The sequence below is a fragment of the Lampris incognitus genome, chromosome 6, assembly GCF_029633865.1.
Source record: "Lampris incognitus isolate fLamInc1 chromosome 6, fLamInc1.hap2, whole genome shotgun sequence".
Lineage (NCBI taxonomy): Eukaryota > Metazoa > Chordata > Actinopteri > Lampriformes > Lampridae > Lampris > Lampris incognitus.
This window is the reverse complement of record NC_079216.1, coordinates 65,387,312-65,406,685: the sequence shown is the minus strand read 5'-3', so window position 1 is coordinate 65,406,685 and position 19,374 is coordinate 65,387,312. Positions and strand designations below refer to the sequence as shown.

The 19,374-nt window shown below is 45.7% G+C and overlaps 1 protein-coding gene across 1 annotated transcript in view; it reads right to left on the bottom strand.

Annotated features, from left to right (window-relative positions):
* Positions 1-19,374, bottom strand: part of pclob (piccolo presynaptic cytomatrix protein b) — a 90,123-nt gene that overhangs the window by 35,719 nt on the left and 35,030 nt on the right. The window contains exons 10-18 of the mRNA XM_056282498.1: positions 14,186-15,103; positions 11,303-13,326; positions 11,008-11,183; positions 9,187-9,656; positions 6,201-8,277; positions 4,943-5,736; positions 4,160-4,819; positions 3,215-3,480; positions 1,993-2,842 (exon numbers count right to left, since the gene is read on the bottom strand). Of these exons, the coding sequence (XP_056138473.1) occupies positions 1,993-2,842; positions 3,215-3,480; positions 4,160-4,819; positions 4,943-5,736; positions 6,201-8,277; positions 9,187-9,656; positions 11,008-11,183; positions 11,303-13,326; positions 14,186-15,103 (8,235 nt within the window). The remainder of the gene's footprint in view (positions 1-1,992; positions 2,843-3,214; positions 3,481-4,159; positions 4,820-4,942; positions 5,737-6,200; positions 8,278-9,186; positions 9,657-11,007; positions 11,184-11,302; positions 13,327-14,185; positions 15,104-19,374) is intronic.

Here is a 19,374-nt window from a genome sequence, read left to right as displayed (position 1 = left end):
TGAACAGGCGCCCCGACCGACCAGAGGAGGCGCTAGTGCAGCGACCAGGACACACACACACATTCGGTTTCCCACCTGCAGACACGGCCAATTGTGCCTATAGGGACGCCCGACCAAGCCGGAGGTAAACCGGGGATTCAAACCGGCGATCCCTGTGTTGGTAGGCAACTGAATAGACCACTATGCTACCTGGACGCCCCCAAAATAACAACCTTTTCCTGGAGAGTTAATCTGTTTATCAAATTTCAGTGTTGGGTCAAAGATGACACCTAGATTTCTGGCATGGACGTTCAATGTCAAAGGCCCTAGGCAGCTAGCTCTACTCCTTCTGGTGTTGAGAGGATGGAAAACAATCACTTTTGTCTTGTGATCATTCAACTGAAGGCAGTTTTTTTTTTTTGCCATCCAGTATTTCACATCCTGGAGGCAACTGTAGAAGTTAACTATAGAAGTGATAGAGTTTGAATTGCCCCGGATTAATGGAAGGTATATTTGCATGTTGTCGGCATAGCAGTGAAAGGAGACATTATGCTTGCGGAAGACAGAGGCTAAAGGGAGTAATACAGTGAAAATAAAATGGGCCCTAAAATAGAACACTGAGGTACTCCACAAATGATTGGGGCAGTAGAGGAGGAGAGGCTGCCAATCTTAACTGAAAAAATCCTGTCGGTTAAGTAAGAGGCAAACTAACTGAGGGAAGTGCCCTGGATGCCAACCTGGTCCTTGAGACGGTTTAATAAAAATACAGTGATCAACCATATCAAAAGCCGTGCTGAGATCTAGAAGAATTAGAATGGCATCGGAAGGAATGGAAGAATTTGCCACAGTCTAAAGACAACAGTAGGTCATTTCATTTGAGACTTTTAGAAGAGTAGATTTAGTGCTGTGATGAGCCCTGAAGCCTGATTGGTATTTCACCATGATATTATTATTGCCTAAATAAGACAGAAGCCATTTGCAGACAATTTTCTCCAATAGTTTAGGCAGGAATGGGAGCATGGAGATGGGACCAAAATTATTTAGCTCTGATCTGTCCAGCTTAGGCTTTTTAATAAGAGGTTGGACTATTGCATGTTTAAAGAATGACGGGACAGTTCCAGTTGACAGACTGCTATTTATAATAAGGGAAAATGTGGGACCCACAGTATACAGTACTTACTTTAAAAAGTATGTAGGGAGAATGTGCAGGGGCCAGGTGGTAGACTTTGTATGAGAGATTTTGTCACAAATGTGGGATGGAAAAACAGGCTGAAAGGCATTTAGGGTGGCTGAGCAGGCACACACTAGAGAGGGATCATAGGCAGGTGGTGAAATATTAGACCATATGTGATCAATTGTTGAGAAAGATTTTAAAAAGTCCTCACAAATGGCTGCGGTCGGCATAGGACAGGTAGCAGCACCAGGGTTGAGAACTGAATTGATTGTGTGGAATAGAACTTTGGGACTGTGGGAATTTCTGGAAATGATGGTGGCAAAATATTTTGCTCTTGCAGCTTTGACAGATTGCTATTGCTCAGAGTTTGCCAACAGCTTTTCATTAACTGTAATGAAACCTGTACCCTGTCTTAGTGCATTCAGACAGAAAATGAACAGAATAAGACATTGAAAGGTATGCAAAAAGCCCTCCTTGGATACTCTCTTTTGATGAATTAAATGAATGCAATGCATGCACAAAAACACCAATATTGCACATGTGAGTACACAGTTGTATAGAGTATTTTGTTGTATTTTGCAGTTGTATTATGCAAAGAAAATTTTATACTAAGGTGGTAAACTGATGGATATCTATGAGGCCAGTAAGCACTAGTAATGCACAATGATGTCAAGTTCTAGTGCAGCATTTGTGAGACATTGGAAAATTGGGTAACCACAAGGAATGTACTGTTTCTAAAACATGACATTGTGAATTTTAAATACGTTTGTTCTCTACACATCACTCAGCAGTGTACAATAGATGACACATGCAAAGAAGTCTAAAAAATAAAAGGCAACATGATCATTTACCTCTGCTGTGCGCCTGGCTTCTGCTGCCCTGAGCAGTCTGTCTGCTTTGGACAACTCCTTATCAGGCAAGTTGAAGCCAGAGCTCAGGCCTGTGGTCCCTAGCCCTGTGGATCCCTTGGTCAGCTCCCCGATGTCCTCTATCAGCACATAGTTTCTTGCATTATGGTGGTCAATATCAGCATAGAAGGAATCAGCAGAAATGCTAGACATGGGACTAGAGGCCATGCTCCTCTCCTCAAGCCCCAGTCTCAAATCCAGGTTGCCATATTTTCCCCCCAGGTGGGCCACTCCATAGCCACTTTCTGTAGAAGATGGAACAATAAGCAGAGGCTGGTTGCGAATGACCTCATAATTGGTGGTAATCTTAGGCTCAAGGTCAGCAAGGTTGGTCTGTCGTTGCTTCCCCTGTTGCAGGATCAGGGCATGTTGGTAGTTGCTTGGCTGAGCTTGGGAATGGGAAAGGGAGAGGGTAGGAACATTCTGGTAAGGGGACACCTGTTGGTGGTAGAGGGACTGCTGCTGGTATAGGTTCTGTTGGGTAAAATGGCTGGTGGTCTGGGTTTGTGGGACATACTGGGCGTAGTGAGAGTAGGGACTTGTTAGTGTGGAGAATTGGGAGTCAGCCTCTGTCTGCGGGGGGATGAATTGGTCAAACTCAGATTGGGGAGCTGTCCTGGGTCTCTCAAGACCATCACCCCTGGCCTCTCTGATATTGCTGACCTCGCTGTCAGACATGTAGTCTCTTTCCTCAGCCACCCCCTGGAGATAGGCCCTCTCTCTCTTCTCTCTTTCCTTCAGCAATGCCTCCTTACGCCGATTGATACCCATCTCCAAGTACCTACACAGAATGAGACAAAATGGTGCACATCTTTTTACAATTTAATATCAATGATTCTATGAACATGACAGCCAAACAGGTGAATGATGTGCTCACACAGTAGTACCTTTCCTATGTGTGAATATGGAGGGGTCTCACTGAATGATGCCGTGGTAGCCATTTAGCCCATAAGCTATCAGAGTGGAGAGGTGAGAGGTGAATCATGCCGCTGAATTAAGAATAATGATGGTGTGACAGGGAAGGATTTAGTGAATTCCCTTTGTGACATGTAGGTCCATTCAACCATATCAACGAATCAATCTAACAGGATCTTAATAAATGTTTGAGCCTGCATGGGAAACATATGTGAAATTTATATCTGTGGGACTTTACCGCAACTTGGCATCAATTTCTTTTTCCTCTTCATCCAGTTCAGCCTGTTTCTTGCGAAGTTTGGAAGACTCTCTCTCCACCAGATCGAGCTCCTTGTCAATATCTTGCAGGATTTTGGCACGAGCCATTGTGGTATTGCGTGCCAGACGACGGCGGGCAGAGTTGGTACTGTAACCTGAGCGGCCAGTCAGCAAATCATCCTCGGGAGGGGGGTCTGGAAGGGTCCGCTTTACTTTCTTACCTGTACCAGAGGGAGAGCCTCGGCCCTAAGGCAAAAGACAAAATTATATCACTGTTTGTTATCCATTAGGTGGAAATGAAAAATGCTTACCGGAAAATCAAAGACAAAATGAGGTTTGCGGAATTTTTGGGTTCCCCCCTTTTCCCCCCAATTGAAGCCGGCCAATAACCCCACTCTTCCGAGCGGTCCCAATCTCTGCTCCACCCCCTCTGCCAATCTGGGGAGGGCTGCCGACTACCACATGCCTCCTCCGATACATGTGGAGTCGCCAGCCGCTTCTTTTCATCTGACAGTGAGGAGTTTCGCCAGGGGTACATAGCGCGTAGGAGGATCACGCTATTCCCCCCAGTTCCCCCCCCCCGACAACGCCCCGACCGACCAGAGGAGGCGCTAGTGCAGTGACCTGGACACATACCCACATTCGGCTTCCCACCCACAAACATGGCAAACTGTGTCTGTAAGATATGCCCGACCAAGCCGGATGTAACAAAAGGATTTGAATTGGCGATCCCCATGTTGGTAGGCAACGGAATAGACCGCTATGCTACCCAGATGCCCCGGAATTTTTGTTAGTTGTGTTTTGGAATAAATGAAGAGTTCTTTGTGCACTTAAGACCTACAGAAATAGTTTCAGTATTTATCATTTTGAAGCAATCATTGCAGATCAATGACATCTTTGCATTTCCTTTTATTGAGTGACTTACAGAGTAGCTGTCTGCATAGTAGCCACCCATCCTGTCTTCGGTGGTTGGACTGAGTGATTTGGGGTCAGACAGAGATTTCTGACCTGCTCTCAGCATCCTCGGTCCAGAGGAAAATCTTGATGGGTCGGCAGTTAGCATCCTTTTGCCTCCCACTGACTTCTCAGGGGACAGGGGGGAGACAGGAGAGTATATGACTTTTGATTTAGAATGTCCATCTACTGTCAGGTGTGTGCTGTAACCCACTTCATTGGGTGCATGTCTCTTGTCAGAGTCTGTCTGACAGCTCAGGCTGCCTCCTCTTTGTGAGTTTTCTGGGGCTGAGATATGCTTGATGATTTCCACCTTCGTTTCCATTTGAACACTGGGCCGTTTGATAGTGCCAGAGTGATCTGTTTGGACAGATATCTCTGCCACTGTCTGAATGGCAATGCTTGAGACTTTGGAGCTTTGTTTCCCATCAGTGCTATGTTTACGGGAACGGCGTCGAGCACGTGTGGGTGTGTCCCATTCATCCTGGTCCTCATCATCAGTCTGAACACAGCTATCAACATTCCTCTTGTTCCTCTTTCTCCTCCCTACAAACTGCTTATCTGCTGAATCTTCATCATCTGTCTGCACCCCACTATCCACTACCTTCTTCCCTGTATCCTGATCATCCTGCTTAGAGCCAGCTAGGAGTCTCTTAGCAAGCTGAAGCTGGTCCTGACTTTCCTCTAACTGAGTCCCAGTGGATGATGCTGTAGATTCATCTTTGACAGGCCAGTATTGGCCACTGTCCCCTACCCCTGCATACTTGGCATCTAGTATGTTTCCTGTGGTACCAGTGGTCCCATAGTGCTCATCTAGCTGGCGCTGGAGCTGCAGTTGGAGTTGTTGGATCTGTTCCAGTTGTTCTTTCTGCTGGGCATAAGTCTCCTGCTGAGCCACTATATGAGCATGGTGCTCCTCCTCTTGCTGCAGGAGAAGCTGTTGCTTCAGAGCCTGAAGCTCCTCAAGCTCTCTTTGTACCATCATTTGCTCCTGTTCACGGTACCGTTGGATCTCCTGTCTCTCCCATTCTAGTTCTTCTGCTAGGCAGAGCTGCTTGAGTTTCTCCAACTCCAGGAATTCCCTCTCCATCTGGTACTGGGCCATCTTCGTGTTGTCCAGGCCCGGAAATATAGGGGAAGAGATAAGAGCATCGAGAGAGGCTGCGATTGCTTCCAGAGTGGTGTCCGAGTACATGTCGGGGTAGCCTGCTATGATATCAGCCAAAGCTGTGGGTAGGAGCTCCTTGGACAGGCCTGTGTCAAGGGGAATGATCTGGCCTGGATCAGTAGTTGGTATGAAGCCATAAGGTTGTGGCACTGGTTGGACTGCTGTTGTAGATGGTAAAGCAGTGCTAAAGATAGAGCCTGGCTGAGTAGTAATAGCGTAAGTAGATGGGACTGGGGCTGCTACAGAGGAGTACACTATTCCATCTGAGGTTCTCAAAGCACTATTTACACCAAATCCAGCTGCAGGAACTTGGGAGTAAGGAGCAATGGTCATCATAGTGTAGGGTCCATCAGCTTTGCTTGCGTAGTCAAGAGCTTTACCTGCCACATTAAGTTCAAAAATAAGTTTCAGCCCAAAAAAAAATGTATTTTTTCAGTAAGTCATGCACTTTGAATAAAAAAAAAATTACACATGCATATCTTCAGTTATTTTGGCTAGCATGATGCAAAACCAAAATATTGAGGAAGGACGCGCAGGCACACACATGCATCTGTATCAGAAAAAAACAGAAAAGAAGGAAATCATAAGCATAAATTATTGAAATTTGAAAAGAAAAATCAAATTAAACAATAAGGGAAATTTACAACAATGTTTTTCATGAGTAATACGTATAATTCAATGGAGAAAACAAGCAAATTTTGGTTTAGAAAGGAGAACACTGAAATGAAAAAACTTAATAATTGTTGAAGTGGAATTACAGTATACAAGTTTTACAATATTTCCATAACAGAGCAATCCAAGAACAACAGAACATCACAAGCAGCGAGAACATGCAGTAACTCACCAGCTGAAAGATTAGTAGCCGTGAGGTCCATAGCCCCATTTGAAGAGCCATTGAAATAGTCATAGCCATTCTTCGGTTCACAGGGGAACAGTCCTACTTCTACCAGGTTGGTCTCAGACATAGAGGCTTTGATGCCATTCATGCCTTTGATACCATATACTCCAGCATTATCATATTGGTAGCGATCATCTCTAAAGACAAGGCGGTTGTCAGGCTGGGTAGTGACTGGGGGCTGTGTTCTGCAGCTTCCTGTGAATGGTAGCTTGTAGATTACATCACAGCAGACACTCCTTCTCCCAGCTGTCAAATCAACCGGATTTCCATCATCCTCCACCACAGTGGTCACCACTCCAGGGCTAGTAGCAGATAGGGCTACCATGGCCCTCACTGGTTTGTAGTTTGACAGATCCATGGCCCCTGTCACCTCCAGTGAGAGGACAGGCTCTCCATTGGTAATAGCTGGGGCCAAAGTCAGTGGGGGCCTGTCCGTTGGAGAGGAAAGAGCTCCAAAAGAAAGATTCATAGGTACTTCTTGAACCATGGATGCCACAGCACTGACTGGTGGAGCACTCACTGGCCTGTATACAATCTGTGCCAGAGGTTCAAATGATTTACATGTGGTGAGAGGCAGAGGCATGGAGGTAACAGTGCCCTGAAGATCAAGAGGCTTCTCTGCTGGAGTTTTATTGTATGAGGCAATAGTGGCAGAACATGTGACTATTGTGATGCTATCAGTAACAACAGATAATGTAGAAGCAGGTGTGACCTCTGAGCTAAGATTTACTATCTCAGGCTGCACTGCTGTGATTTGTCTCCCTGTAGAGTCACTGGAGAAGGACTGTCTACATGACTCAGGGGGTGTCAGGTCCATACCTTGCTCAGTCATTTTAACATCTACCTTCATGGTACGTAAATCAATTACATCACTGGGATAGATTATCTTTCCATTCTGTTTTGGCAGAGGTTGGACTTTAGCAATATCTGGTTGTATGGTGATTGCTATACTTGGTGAAGGGGCTTGTGGTATCCTTTCATGGACAACTGACACAGTGGTCCTTTGGACCTCCGTTGTGACCACTTGAGTGACTAGGCTGGGCAGACTCTCAGGAGGTTGACCTGAGGTAGAGATAGAGGAGGAGTACATGTGACTCATACTGGAGACCACCTTCTCTGGCCCACGGATCTCCTGGCTCTCAATGGACTGAATTTTAGTGATGGTGACTGGAGTCACAGCTACAGACTGCGGAATGTCCTGGATGGTGGGTATGGAAGTTCTTCGGGAGTAAGCCTCTGTGGTTATTATCTCCAGAGGGATTTCATATTCTGCTGAGTAAGTTAAAACTTGTGGTTGTTGTACTGCTGTAGTAATAGAACCTCTTCTGTAAGAGACTTGGGCAGCAGAAGCATCAGTGGGCATCTCCTTTTCAGCTGACATGGTCATCTCCTGCGACACTGAGAATGGCTGTTGCAGGGTTATGGATTTTCTTCTAGTGGTGGAAATGGCTTCAGTTGTAACCACTTGTGCAGATGGTTGATATTCTGATGGGTAGGTAAATATCTCCTCAGTGGTGTATGGTGTCTGTACAATGGCAGATGTAGATGTCCTCCTCCTTGTAGTAGAGGTAGCCTCAGCTGTTATAACACCAACTGGCATCTCATACTGTGGTGGGAAATTCATTACTCTAGCCACTGTCTGAGGCTCCATCACTGTTGATGGTACTGAGGCTCTCCTTATAACATCTTCTGTTGTTAAGACCTCTGTGGGCATATCATGTTCGGACTGCGCTGCATAGACCTCTACTGCAGATGTTCGCTGTGACAAGGCTGAGGGCAGAGGTGCTGCATTGACCAGTGTGTTGTAAGCCACAGCAGGGATGTCTTGCTGCACTGGCATTGGTATGACTTCTGTCACAACAGGTGTTGGTGTTACTTCAACAACTGCAGGTACAGGAGCTGCCTTGGCTACTTCAGACATTGGGGGAACTTCTGCAACCACAAGTGGCTGATAAATTCCAGTGGACACTGCTGGCATTCCAGCTGCTGTCTCAACTGTAATCACCTCTGTGGCCAAATCATACTTTGTGGGAAGGGTGACCAATTCAGCTTCAAGAAGTGGTTGTTGTACAGGTATTTGCTGAATTTCAGATAAAGCGGGTGGAGGTGGAATATTTTGTGATATTGATGGCATTTCAGCAACAGAATCAGTGTTGATGAATTTTGTAGGATCTGAGAGTGTAACCACATCACCTCCGAGGAATAGTTGTTGTACAGGGATTTGATGAGGCGCTAATGATACTGGTGGTCTTACACTAACTTCAGAGGGTATGTCCTGTTCTGCTTGCAGCATTACTACTTCAGTTCTTGCTGGTGGAATTTTGTCAGCAGACAGAGCTGAAGGAGTCTTATCTTGTAAACATGGTGCTTCCAAAGGTATCTCAGGCTTTAGTGGTATGGTGACAACTTCCATCACAGACTGTGGTTGTACAATGTCACGTGGTAATGGGGGTTGATATACTGGTGATTCAATTGAAATCTCAGTAGGTATTGTTATGACCTCTGACACTGCCTGTGGGTGCTGAATAACAGTTGGTATAGATGGTCTTCTAGTTGTGACTTGAATTGCAAGAGGTTTGATAGGGACATCTGGTTCTGGAGGCAGAGTAATTGCTTGAGACACCTGTGGATGAGCCTGGACAACTGGTAATGGTGGAAAAATTGGCTGTGGTGGTTTGGATGTAGGATGTACATAAGGTTTCTTGATTGGAAGTGGTACACTATAAGCCTGAATTGGTGTCTCCTGAATTGATGACACCTCTATGACATCGGCCACATATGCTGGCAGTTGCACTTCTGATGGTATAGACTCTTTTCTCATTTGGGCTTCTGTAGTAATTGTTTCAGAGTATGCCACTTGCTTTACTTCTGCAGTTGTAACTGCAGCTCCCGGGGGTGGATGTCTTACAGTGGGGATAGATGCTCTTCTGACTGTGGCCTGGACAGAGAATGCCTCAGTAGATGTTTTCTGCTCTGAAGCTATGATTCTTGACCCTGACACCTTTGTGGAGGGAATAGAGCCTCTTCTGCTGGGTGCCTGGACTATTATTCCCTCTGTTGGTGAGCCAGGCTCAGAGGGCAGGGTTATCACCACATAGGTTTGCAGACTTTTCGCATGTCTAGGAGACAGAGGAGACTTAGGAGATGTTGCACTAAGCTTGGACTCTACTGGTCGAGTCAAACTCAATGACAGAGCATTTGGTGGTTCCCTGGTCCTCGGCAGTGTTGCAGCTTTGACAGCTACAGGAGGAGTGGGTGGTTTAACACTTTCTCCTGGTTTGTGGCTGAACACCAGTCCAGCTGGAATGGATACAGGCTTGGGTGGTATGGGTGGAGGAGGTTTGATCGCTTGACTCAGACTTGTAGTTACAGTAGGAGCTTGTGCTACTGTGGCTATAGAAACTGGCACAGTAGGGAGAACTGATGTGGAAGAAACAAGCTGCCTTGGAGGAATAGTCGACTTGGGTGACATGGTGGGTGGAGGTGTATCTGCTACAGGTATTTCTACTGTGTCTGGAGCTCTTGCAACCATCGCGGGTTTAGGAGGAAATGGTGGTGCAGGAACTAAAACTGGTATTGTGGGCACAGTAGAAGATATGGAAACTGTGTCTATGCTCGATACAGCAGGAACAGCAGTGGTGAGAGGAGCCACGCTAACGACAACAGGGCCTGCTGCTATTTGACTACCTTGTATCAAAGCAGCAGGGGAAGCAACTGTCACTGCACCTGCTACATCTTGTGTAGTTTGGCCAAGAACAGATATGTTTTCAACACTAGGTACTATAATGACTACATGACCCTGTCTGGTTGGGGTCAGCACTTGAGGCACTGCAGTACTGTCGGCCAGCATTTCTTCCATTCTTGGCTGTATATCCACAACCACAGACTGCAATGGCTGGCCTGCCATTGTGGTTCTCATTGCTAGGGTAGTGGTTGTAGTGGGGGAGATATGTTGGACAGGTCTAACAGACGAGGGCTCGCTGGCATTCTCAGAGAGTAAAACTGAAGTAGATCGTGGAGGGGGTGGAGGAGGAACTTTCTTTTTGACCACTGTAGTTGATACCTGGACTGATGGTGGTACATGGGCTGATTGAGTTGGTGTTGGCACCAGCACTGGAGTTGATGATGGAACAGCTGTTTGAACAGGAACTGAGTATAACACAGTGGCCTGTGCTGGAACTGAAGCTGTTACCAGAGCAGAGAGTGATAGTGGAGTTTGTTCTGAGATCGGAGGTGCAGCAGAAACCAGATCTGGCATTTGGACTACAACTGGGGCAGGAAATGGGACAGGGGTGACATTAGCAGCAAGAAGTTTAACTGGCACTGGAGTGGAAACTGGAATTGGAGAAAAAGCTGGGGCTGCAACAGGCACAGGAGTGACTTGAGTTGTAAGCTGAGTTGAAACTACTGCAGGTGCCGGAATTGGTGCAGAAACCTGCACCACAGCTTGAGTAACAGCAGGCACCTGAGATGGAGATGAAACTAGATCTGGCATTTGAACTAGAACAACTCCAGGGGCTAAGCTTTGGGCTGAGAAGGTTGGCTGAACAGAAGCGGGAATTGAGGTTTCAGATGCAGTAACCTCAGTTGTAACTGAAATAGCTGTTTGAGCTTTGGCTGGATCAGACACCACATCAGGTACTGTAACTGCAACAGTGAGTGGAGTATGAGCTGTATCCAGACCTTGAATAAGAGGTAGAGCTGCAATCGGGGCAATTGATGGTGGTGAAATGTCAACTGGGGTCTGGGTTACAAAAGAAGTTGGTGGTGATGGTGTTGACAGTGGGGTTGAGTCTGAAGAAAGAGGAGTTCCAGCTTGGAATGAAGATGAAGATGTAGCATTTGAATCTAAACTGGAGTCTGGAGTTGCTGGTGAAGTAGGAGGGGATACTGGTGATACTGGTAAAGGTGTAGGGGTTAGCTCTGGGGCTGGAATTGGAGTTGGAATGGGCTTGGGTTCCGGAATCTCACACACAACACTGATAGGCTCCATATCAGTCATTTCAGACAGTGGGGGGCTAATACTGGGTGCTTCCTTTGTCTCAGACTCATCACTAGGAGTAATGTCAGAGGAAACCCCAACACCATACTCCTCTGCAAGACTGTCATCCTCTTCCTCCCCTGATGAACACTGGGTAATTTTGAGGTCGGGTATGGGAAACAGGGTCCTTCTGAGGGCAGGATCTTGAGGAACCATTGGCCTTACAAAGCTTATAGATCCACTGGGAGTACTGGGGACTACAGACACCTCAGGACGTTTCGGAGGTTCAGAGGGCCGTGGTGGAGCTGGTCGTTTCTTTTTCTTGACTTGAACTTCACTGAGAGTATCAGTTTCTGACAAAAGCCTATCCATTTCTCCAGTGAGGAATGACTCCTCTGTGGTGATAGTCACCACACAGGTCTCAGCAGAGGAGAATGGAGCAGTGACTGAAGCTGTGGATTCCATTGCAGTCTGTGCCTGTTGAAACTCTTGCTCTATCATCATCAGCTCTCTCTTCTTCTGCATCATCTCTTCATACACCTCCTCTGGAGACCTGAGTTTCTTCAATGATTCAGAGCTAGTGTCCCCACTGGAGTCCACCTTTTGAACTTTACTTTGCTTAACGTCAGGCTCCCCAACTAAGGACTCATACAGATAGTCTTCTATTGGCATTCCTCCATAGAGTGGTTCAATATCGGGTGGACTCTCCCCTGGAATAGCAGGAGTTCTCTGAAAAATTTCCTCATAGGATTCATCAGCAATTTTGAGTGGTTTTGTGTCAGTATCCTTCACTATACTTGGTTCAGAGGGAAAGTATGGTATCACTGTTGGTGAAGGCTTGCTTCCCCTCTGCACAGCTCGCTTATCTTCTGGTTCTGATTCCATACTGGCAGAGTACTCAGAGCAAGATGTCCTGTCAACATCACCCATCGACTTGGCCTGTGTCAGCTCCTTTGTGGGAGAAATATCCTCAATTGTAGACCTATTACTGGGCGAAACAAGTGGTTGGCCTTTTCTTATGTGGGCTATGGGTCCTTCCTTATCTTTTCTAAACTTCTTGGTGCTCTTCTTCTCTGACTGGTCACCCCCTTTCATTGTTTCCTGCTCTCCAAAAACTTCCTCATCCTCTCTCATCCCCTCCTCCTCAGATGAATCAGCAATGGTAGGGAGAACCTGGCCTGAGTGTCGATGCTTAGCTTTACGATGTTGTTTGTCTCCAATGGCTTTCTTGTGACTTGGGCTGCTGTCACTATCCTCCTCTAAAGATGAGGCCGATGTGGGTGAATTTCCTGGGGTGAAGCTAGATACCTGGACACTAGAGGATCCCTTTGACAAAGATTCAGTAATGCTCTCTATCTCCTCATCAGTACTTTGTCTCTGTCTCGTGGCAGGAATGGCTTTCTTGAAAATAGTTACTGTTGTTTCAGGACTGTCTTGAGTTGTGGTATCAATCATTGGGAGGGATTTTTCCGTGGGTTGGCTGGGCTCATTATCTGTGCTTTCTTTTCTACCAAGTGGCTTGGCTGTCAATGGTTCATTATCTAACTCAGCCTCATTGATAGCGTCCTTGTCTGACTTTGTCTTTTCCTTCTCATCTTCTGAAAGAGACATTTCTTCTTCATCGCCCATCCCCATAATCTGTCTACGGATGAATTCTTCATCCTCCACAGAGGAATCCGGACTTTCAGTTTTGATATCCTCACTGCTGGATGATATATTGGTCACCTTTAGGATCCTCCTCTGCACCTGTGGTGACGGTGAGGGTGTGAACTCACTTCCACTGCTCTCTTCCATTGCTTGGAAGCTCAAGCGTCTCCTCTCTGCTTTGGACTCCTCCTTGACTGGCATGGGTGAGTCAGTAGTTGCATCGTTCAAAGGAGTATCACTGATCATTTGCACATCTTCTAATTTTTCTGATATCAGCAAAATCTCTGGTCGAGCATCAAGATCTTCAGCCTTGGGGTTAGCCTCGGGCTTTGTTACAGAAACACCTGTGTTCTCTGACGTAACTGCTTCCTGCATAGTGACCTGGATAGTAGTTAGGGAGCCTTTCCTGTCTTTGATGGACTCCCTTTTGGTTTCATTTTGTTCCTACGGGAGGGTAGAAAACAAACATTAGTAAAATATAGTGTTTTATTATGAACATATTGCAATGTGTGATAACCTAATGTCACCTAATGTCATGTAGTATACTATTATGTGTATACTTGCCTGCCATTTAGATAGTGGTTAAGTTTTCCATGACGACTTACTATTTGTTATACTTTACCATGATTACCTACTGTGGCTGAGTGGGGTGTGGACCAGCTGTACTTAGGCTAATTGACTCAGGACAGATAAATTGGTTTCACACCCCAAACAAAGACACCGGAGCCAGGGAGAGGAGGGCTGATAGCTGTGGGGACGGCCCCACAGAGCTCTGTCCATACCAAAGACTTTCAATAAAGGTTTGTTTTGACCCTACTAGCATGATTTTAACTCTGGTGTTTCGAAAAAGTCTTGTTTTTAATAAATGGGCTGTTGTGCCCTCACTGACCAACTGTATCAGTGTCTCTCAGCTGGGGAGCCCCAGCCTTGGCGCAAATTTGCCACACCTACTATGACCATAAACATTTCCCCAGAGAAGATATTTGTATATTTTGTGTTGTTGACCTTATCATGGGATATACACAGTAATGGGTAAGGTCATGTAGCAAAAACATTGATTCTGAATATGATAAAAATACAGTGGTTATGTAGTTCAAGGTAATTGTGCAACAGAAAACAGTGGATACACTTGCTCAACTGATCAAAATGATCAATTTTTGTTTAATATATTATTACAGAGGCACTGCCTGCTTTTCAAGTTTGTGATCTTTTCTATTATAATATTCATATAATTATGTTTAGTTATCCAAAGATTTTCAGTTAATATCACAAAATAATTTGTCAGGGGGTGAAGTGCTCTTACTTCCATCGTGATTTCCTCGGTGATGATCAGTTTTGGCTCTGGAGATGAGGTGACTTCAACAAGCTTTTCAACCAGTGGATATACATCATCCTTGCTGTCGGCTGCTGTAATGTTTTGCTGAGCTGCCTCGAAATCCACTACAGCCTTTCGTTTCACTTCAATTTGCTCTAGCAATGGTTTTGTTTTGTATTTTACCGTGATATCATCATCAAGTTCTAATTCCTTAATGATCCTCTCAGGGGCAAAGACTTCTGCTGTAATCGGGGAGGGCTTTGATTCAGTCTCTAGGGTGACCACTTCGGTCTCTGTCTCTGCAGTAATAAGGGGAGTGGGGGCAACTGTGGCCTCAGTCACAGGGTCGGGAGTAACCAAAACTACACCTTCTTCAACCTTGGTGTCTTCATCTTCAGCTTTAGGAACCTTTGTCAAAGATGGTTCCATTATGACTACCTCTTCTTTATTTTCCACTGTCAAAGCCTTGAGGACATCTGTCCTGGGAGATTCAACCTTTGGTGTCTCTGTCACATTTTGTACAGCTGCGATATCGGGTGCAATAGGCTCTGCTATGGCAGTCACTGAAGGTTTGGTCTCCACTTTGACATGTGCTGTATTTACTGTTGTGGATGAAGATGTTGGCTCGGGCTCTTTGCTTGCAGCTGCTGTAGGCTTGGCCTCTGTCTTGCCAGATGTGAGTGGAGGCACTGCTCTTGTGGGTCCATTTGTGGGTCCCACCTCTGTGTGCGCAGCAGTAGGCCCAGCCTTTGTAGGTCGAGGTGACAGCTCTTCTTTTGGTGGCACAGCTGCTGACTGGGTCTCTGGCTCTGCAGGTACTGGTGAAGACTGGGGAAATTTTTCTGAGTCTCCCAGCTGTCCCAATAAAGCCCTCTGAGTCTGGCAGTTCAGACAAAGCCATTCCTTCTGTAATCAAACAAAATGCAGTCAGTTGGCAAGTACACTAGACAATAATAAAAAATTTAAAAAAATCAAATGACTTGAAGATGAAATGGCTGTTTTCAGAGAACAAAGCAAATTCATCGGAATATTTTCTGTTGTGAGGCAATAAATAGTAGTGCTTACTTTCCACATTTTTACTACTGAAAAAGGCTATTTTTATATATTTTATATCATTTATATATTATATATAAGGCTATTTTATTTTTTACTGAAAAAGTTTATTTTTGCCTTGGTCTTACTCTTATTTTCGCATTGTCTGGTATTATTTCTTTGTAAAGCAGTTTGTAACATTGTTTGAGAAAAGTGCTATATAAATAAAATTATTATTATTATTATCATTATTATCTAAGGTTATCATCCAGTTGCTGTAGATCACAAAGGAATAGCAAGATATAGTACATTCTGTTACACAGACAGGCTAATTATCATAGCATTCAAAGCAACACACAATCCATCTTTACGATAATGGGACCCAAAAGACCATGAAAATAAAGATTAGGTATCACGAACAAATGTTCTATTAATTTTTGTAGTTTCCATGGCAATGCCACCGATATAAAGCTACAATTTGTGATACTTGTGAGTTAGCAGAGGAAAATGCTTACCTTGCAGTAGAGATAATCACATTTTACAGTCAACCGTATTACTTTTAACATATGAATCCCTTGAAGAACTATCGTTTTCACATCAAAGCTTCATTTAGACCGCACAGTTCATTAGGAGGGAGAGCTTTATCTGTCACTAGATAACACACACACACACACACACACACACACACCGCCTGTAGCTTCTGAGCAGACCGAACCAACCACAGCACTGCGCCTGCCTCTGCAGAGCCACAGATGACTTGTGAAACACTGGCAAGAGGTGGAGATTACACACAGCTTAGTATCTGAACACTGTTAAATTTCAATCACCATATGCGTGAGATACAAGGATATAGACACTTTAGATGCATACTCGTGGAACCACATGGGTCACACACAAATACTTTCACAGATTATACACAGGATAAGTAACCTGATGCGTTACTTCACTCACACACACAACCCATATTTATTATTGGGGACGCGCGCACAAGAGTGTGTGTGTGTGTGGGAGAGCGAGAGAGCGAGTGTGTGTGTGTGTGTGTGTGTGTGTGAGTGAGTGATTGTGTGTGTATGTGGTTGTTTGTGAGAGCGAGACAGTGAATGAGAGAGAGAGAGTGTGTGTGTGTGAGTGAGCGATTGTGTGTGTGTGGTTGTGTGTGAGAGAGCAAGACAGTGAGTGAGAGAGAGAGAGAGACAGTGAGTGAGAGAGCGAGACAGTGAGTGAGAGAGAGAGACAGAGAGAGAGAGTGTGTGGTTGTGTGTGAGAGAGCGAGACAGTGAGTGAGAGAGAGACAGTGAGTGAGAGAGCGAGACAGTGAGTGAGAGAGAGAGTGTGTGTGTGGTTGTGTGTGAGAGCGAGACTGAGTGAGAGAGAGAGTGTGTGTGTGAGTGAGCGATTGTGTGTGTGTGGTTGTGTGTGAGAGCGAGACAGTGAGTGAGAGAGAGAGACAGTGAGTGAGAGAGAGAGAGAGAGAGAGAGAGAGAGAGAGAGAGAGAGAGAGAGAGAGAGAGAGAGAGAGAGAGAGAGAGAGAGAGAGAGAGAGAGAGAGAGAGAGAGAGAGAGAGAGAGAGAGAGAGAGAGAGAGAGTGTGTGTGGTTGTGTGTGAGAGAGCGAGACAGTGAGTGAGAGAGAGAGTGTGTGTGTGTGTGTGTGTGTGTGTGTGTGTGTGTGCAGTTAATGTTGCATACCACTGGACCTATCAGCCTATTTTTTTGTGCACAGTATTTTTTTAATAAACTTTATTGCAAAATATTGAAATGTACAAATATAGCAGACATGTACTCCACAAAATGGTGCAGTAAGAAAGGACTTTGAGTAAATAATAATTACAAAACAAATCTACTGGGGATTATAAAAAAGAGAAAACAACTCATACAAACAAACAGAAAGAAAGATAATAAAGAAAAGAGAAAAAACTAAAAAATAAACAAGTGACATCCTTCCTCTGAAAATATCCTTGTACACCTTGATGGTTGCGTTACTTTTTTTGTGTCAGTCAAGAGTTTTAATAGATTGGAGCGAATTTGGGGGGCAACCACAGGAACCGCCGCAGCGCGAACCCGTGTCTCCCGCTCCGCAAGCGACAACGTTAACCAGTCGATTAGAGGGTCCGACCCGTTAGTCAAGGACCACCGTGTCTACTTATCCATGCACGTTACACTACCCCCCCCCTCCTTCGGGAAGCGCGTCCGCACGCATCCCCCTTCTGACACCAATGTAGTGAATTCGGGGGGCAACCACAGGAACTGCCGCAGCCAGGACGCGAACCCGTATCTCCCGCACCGCGAGAGACATCGCTAATCGCTCGACAGCCGTCACCAGCCTGTTGGTAGTTCTACCGGCCAGCGTGTCTCTCCCGCTCCAGTCGACAGAGTAAAGCAACGCACACAAGTGATAGGAGACTCCATTACCCGCAATATCAGATTAGCTTCGCCAGCCTTGGTTCACTGTTTACCTGGGACCAGTCTTCGACATAGAAGATAATCTTAGGGTGCTGGCATCGCGGAGAGAGAAACGGGGGAACCCAGGCACACAGCACCACTACTTGCAGCAACATTGTTATTCATGTCAGCACCAATAATGCTAGGATGAAGCAATCGGAGATCACAAAAGCCAGCCTAGTCAGGCCGCCGAGTTTGCCAGAAAGATGTGTCGGCATCCATTAATTGTCTCTGGTCCCTTACCCGTGAGGGGTAATGATGAGATCAGAATCATGTTTCTTGGCCATGTAGGTTTGCACATACATGGAATTTGACTCTAGTTTTGTGGCTCTCTCGTTGTACTTAACATAGAATAACAACACTACAACACAACAATCTTCAGATATATACACAAGGATTGACTTAAAGGTGAACTAAGTGGTGAATAAGGTGCAATGGTGCACAGAATAAATCAGAGACGCTGAAATAGACGTTAGCAGGTTACTTACATACATGCCTGAGGTAGATGGACATGACAGAGCGTACCAGTATGCATAAAATGTACAGTACAGTATACACAAAATGGTTGGACAGTGTTAAGCATTCATTTGGATGAAAGCCCACAGAAAGAAACTATATCTGGTTGTTTTGGGGTACAGTGCTCTGTAGCGCCTGCCAGAGGGGAGGAGTTGGAACAGGTTGTGACCAGTGTGTGATGGGTAGGCAGTGATGTTGCCTGCCCATATCCTGAGTCTGGAGGGGTATAAGTCCTGAATGGAGGGCTGACAGACTGGATTATTGCAACGTAGAACTGAATTAACAGTTCCTGAGGCAGGTGGAATTTCTTGAGCTGGCAGAAAAAGTACATCCTCTGCTGAGCCTTTTTGATGATTGTGTCTATGTTGGATGCCCACCTTAGGTCCTGGGAGATTGTGGAACCCAGAAATCTGTAGGTTTTCACCATAGACACCATGCTGTTGAGTATGGTGAGGGGAGCAGTACTGGGGGGGGTCCTCCTTAAATCCACTGTCATCGCCACTGTTCTGAGCATGTTCAGCTCCAGGTTGATATGGCCACACCAAAGGGCCAGCTGATCAACCTCCCATCTACATGCAGACTCATCACCATCCCGGATAAGGCCAATGATGGTTGTGTCATCTGCAAACTTCAGGAGTTTAACATACGGGTCTCCTGAGGTGCAGTCATTTGTGTAGAGGGAGAAGAGTAGAGGGGAGAGCATACATCCCTGGGGGTGCCAGTGCTGATTTTCCAGGTGCTGGATGTGATTTTTCCCCAGCTTCACCAGTGCCTGCTGTCTGTCTGGAAGTTTTTAAACCACTGGCAGATGGGGGCTGGTATAGCGAGCTGGATGAGTTTGGAATGAAGGATATCTGGGATGATGGTGTTGAACGCTGAACTGTAGTCCACAAACAGGACCCTTGCTTATGTTCCTTGGAAGTCGAGGTGTTGGAAGATGTAGTGCAATCCCATGTTGACTGCATCATCCAGTGACCTGTTTGCTCAGTAGGCAAACTGCAGGGGGTCGAGCAGGGGGCCTGTGATTTCCTTCAGGTGGACTAACACCAGTCTCTTGAAGGATTTCATGATGACAGATGTTAGGGCAATGGGCCTGTAGTCATTTAATCCTGTGATATGGAGTTTCCTGGGGACCAGGATGATAGTGGAGCTCTTGAAGCAGGAGGGGACTTCACACAGCTCCAGTGA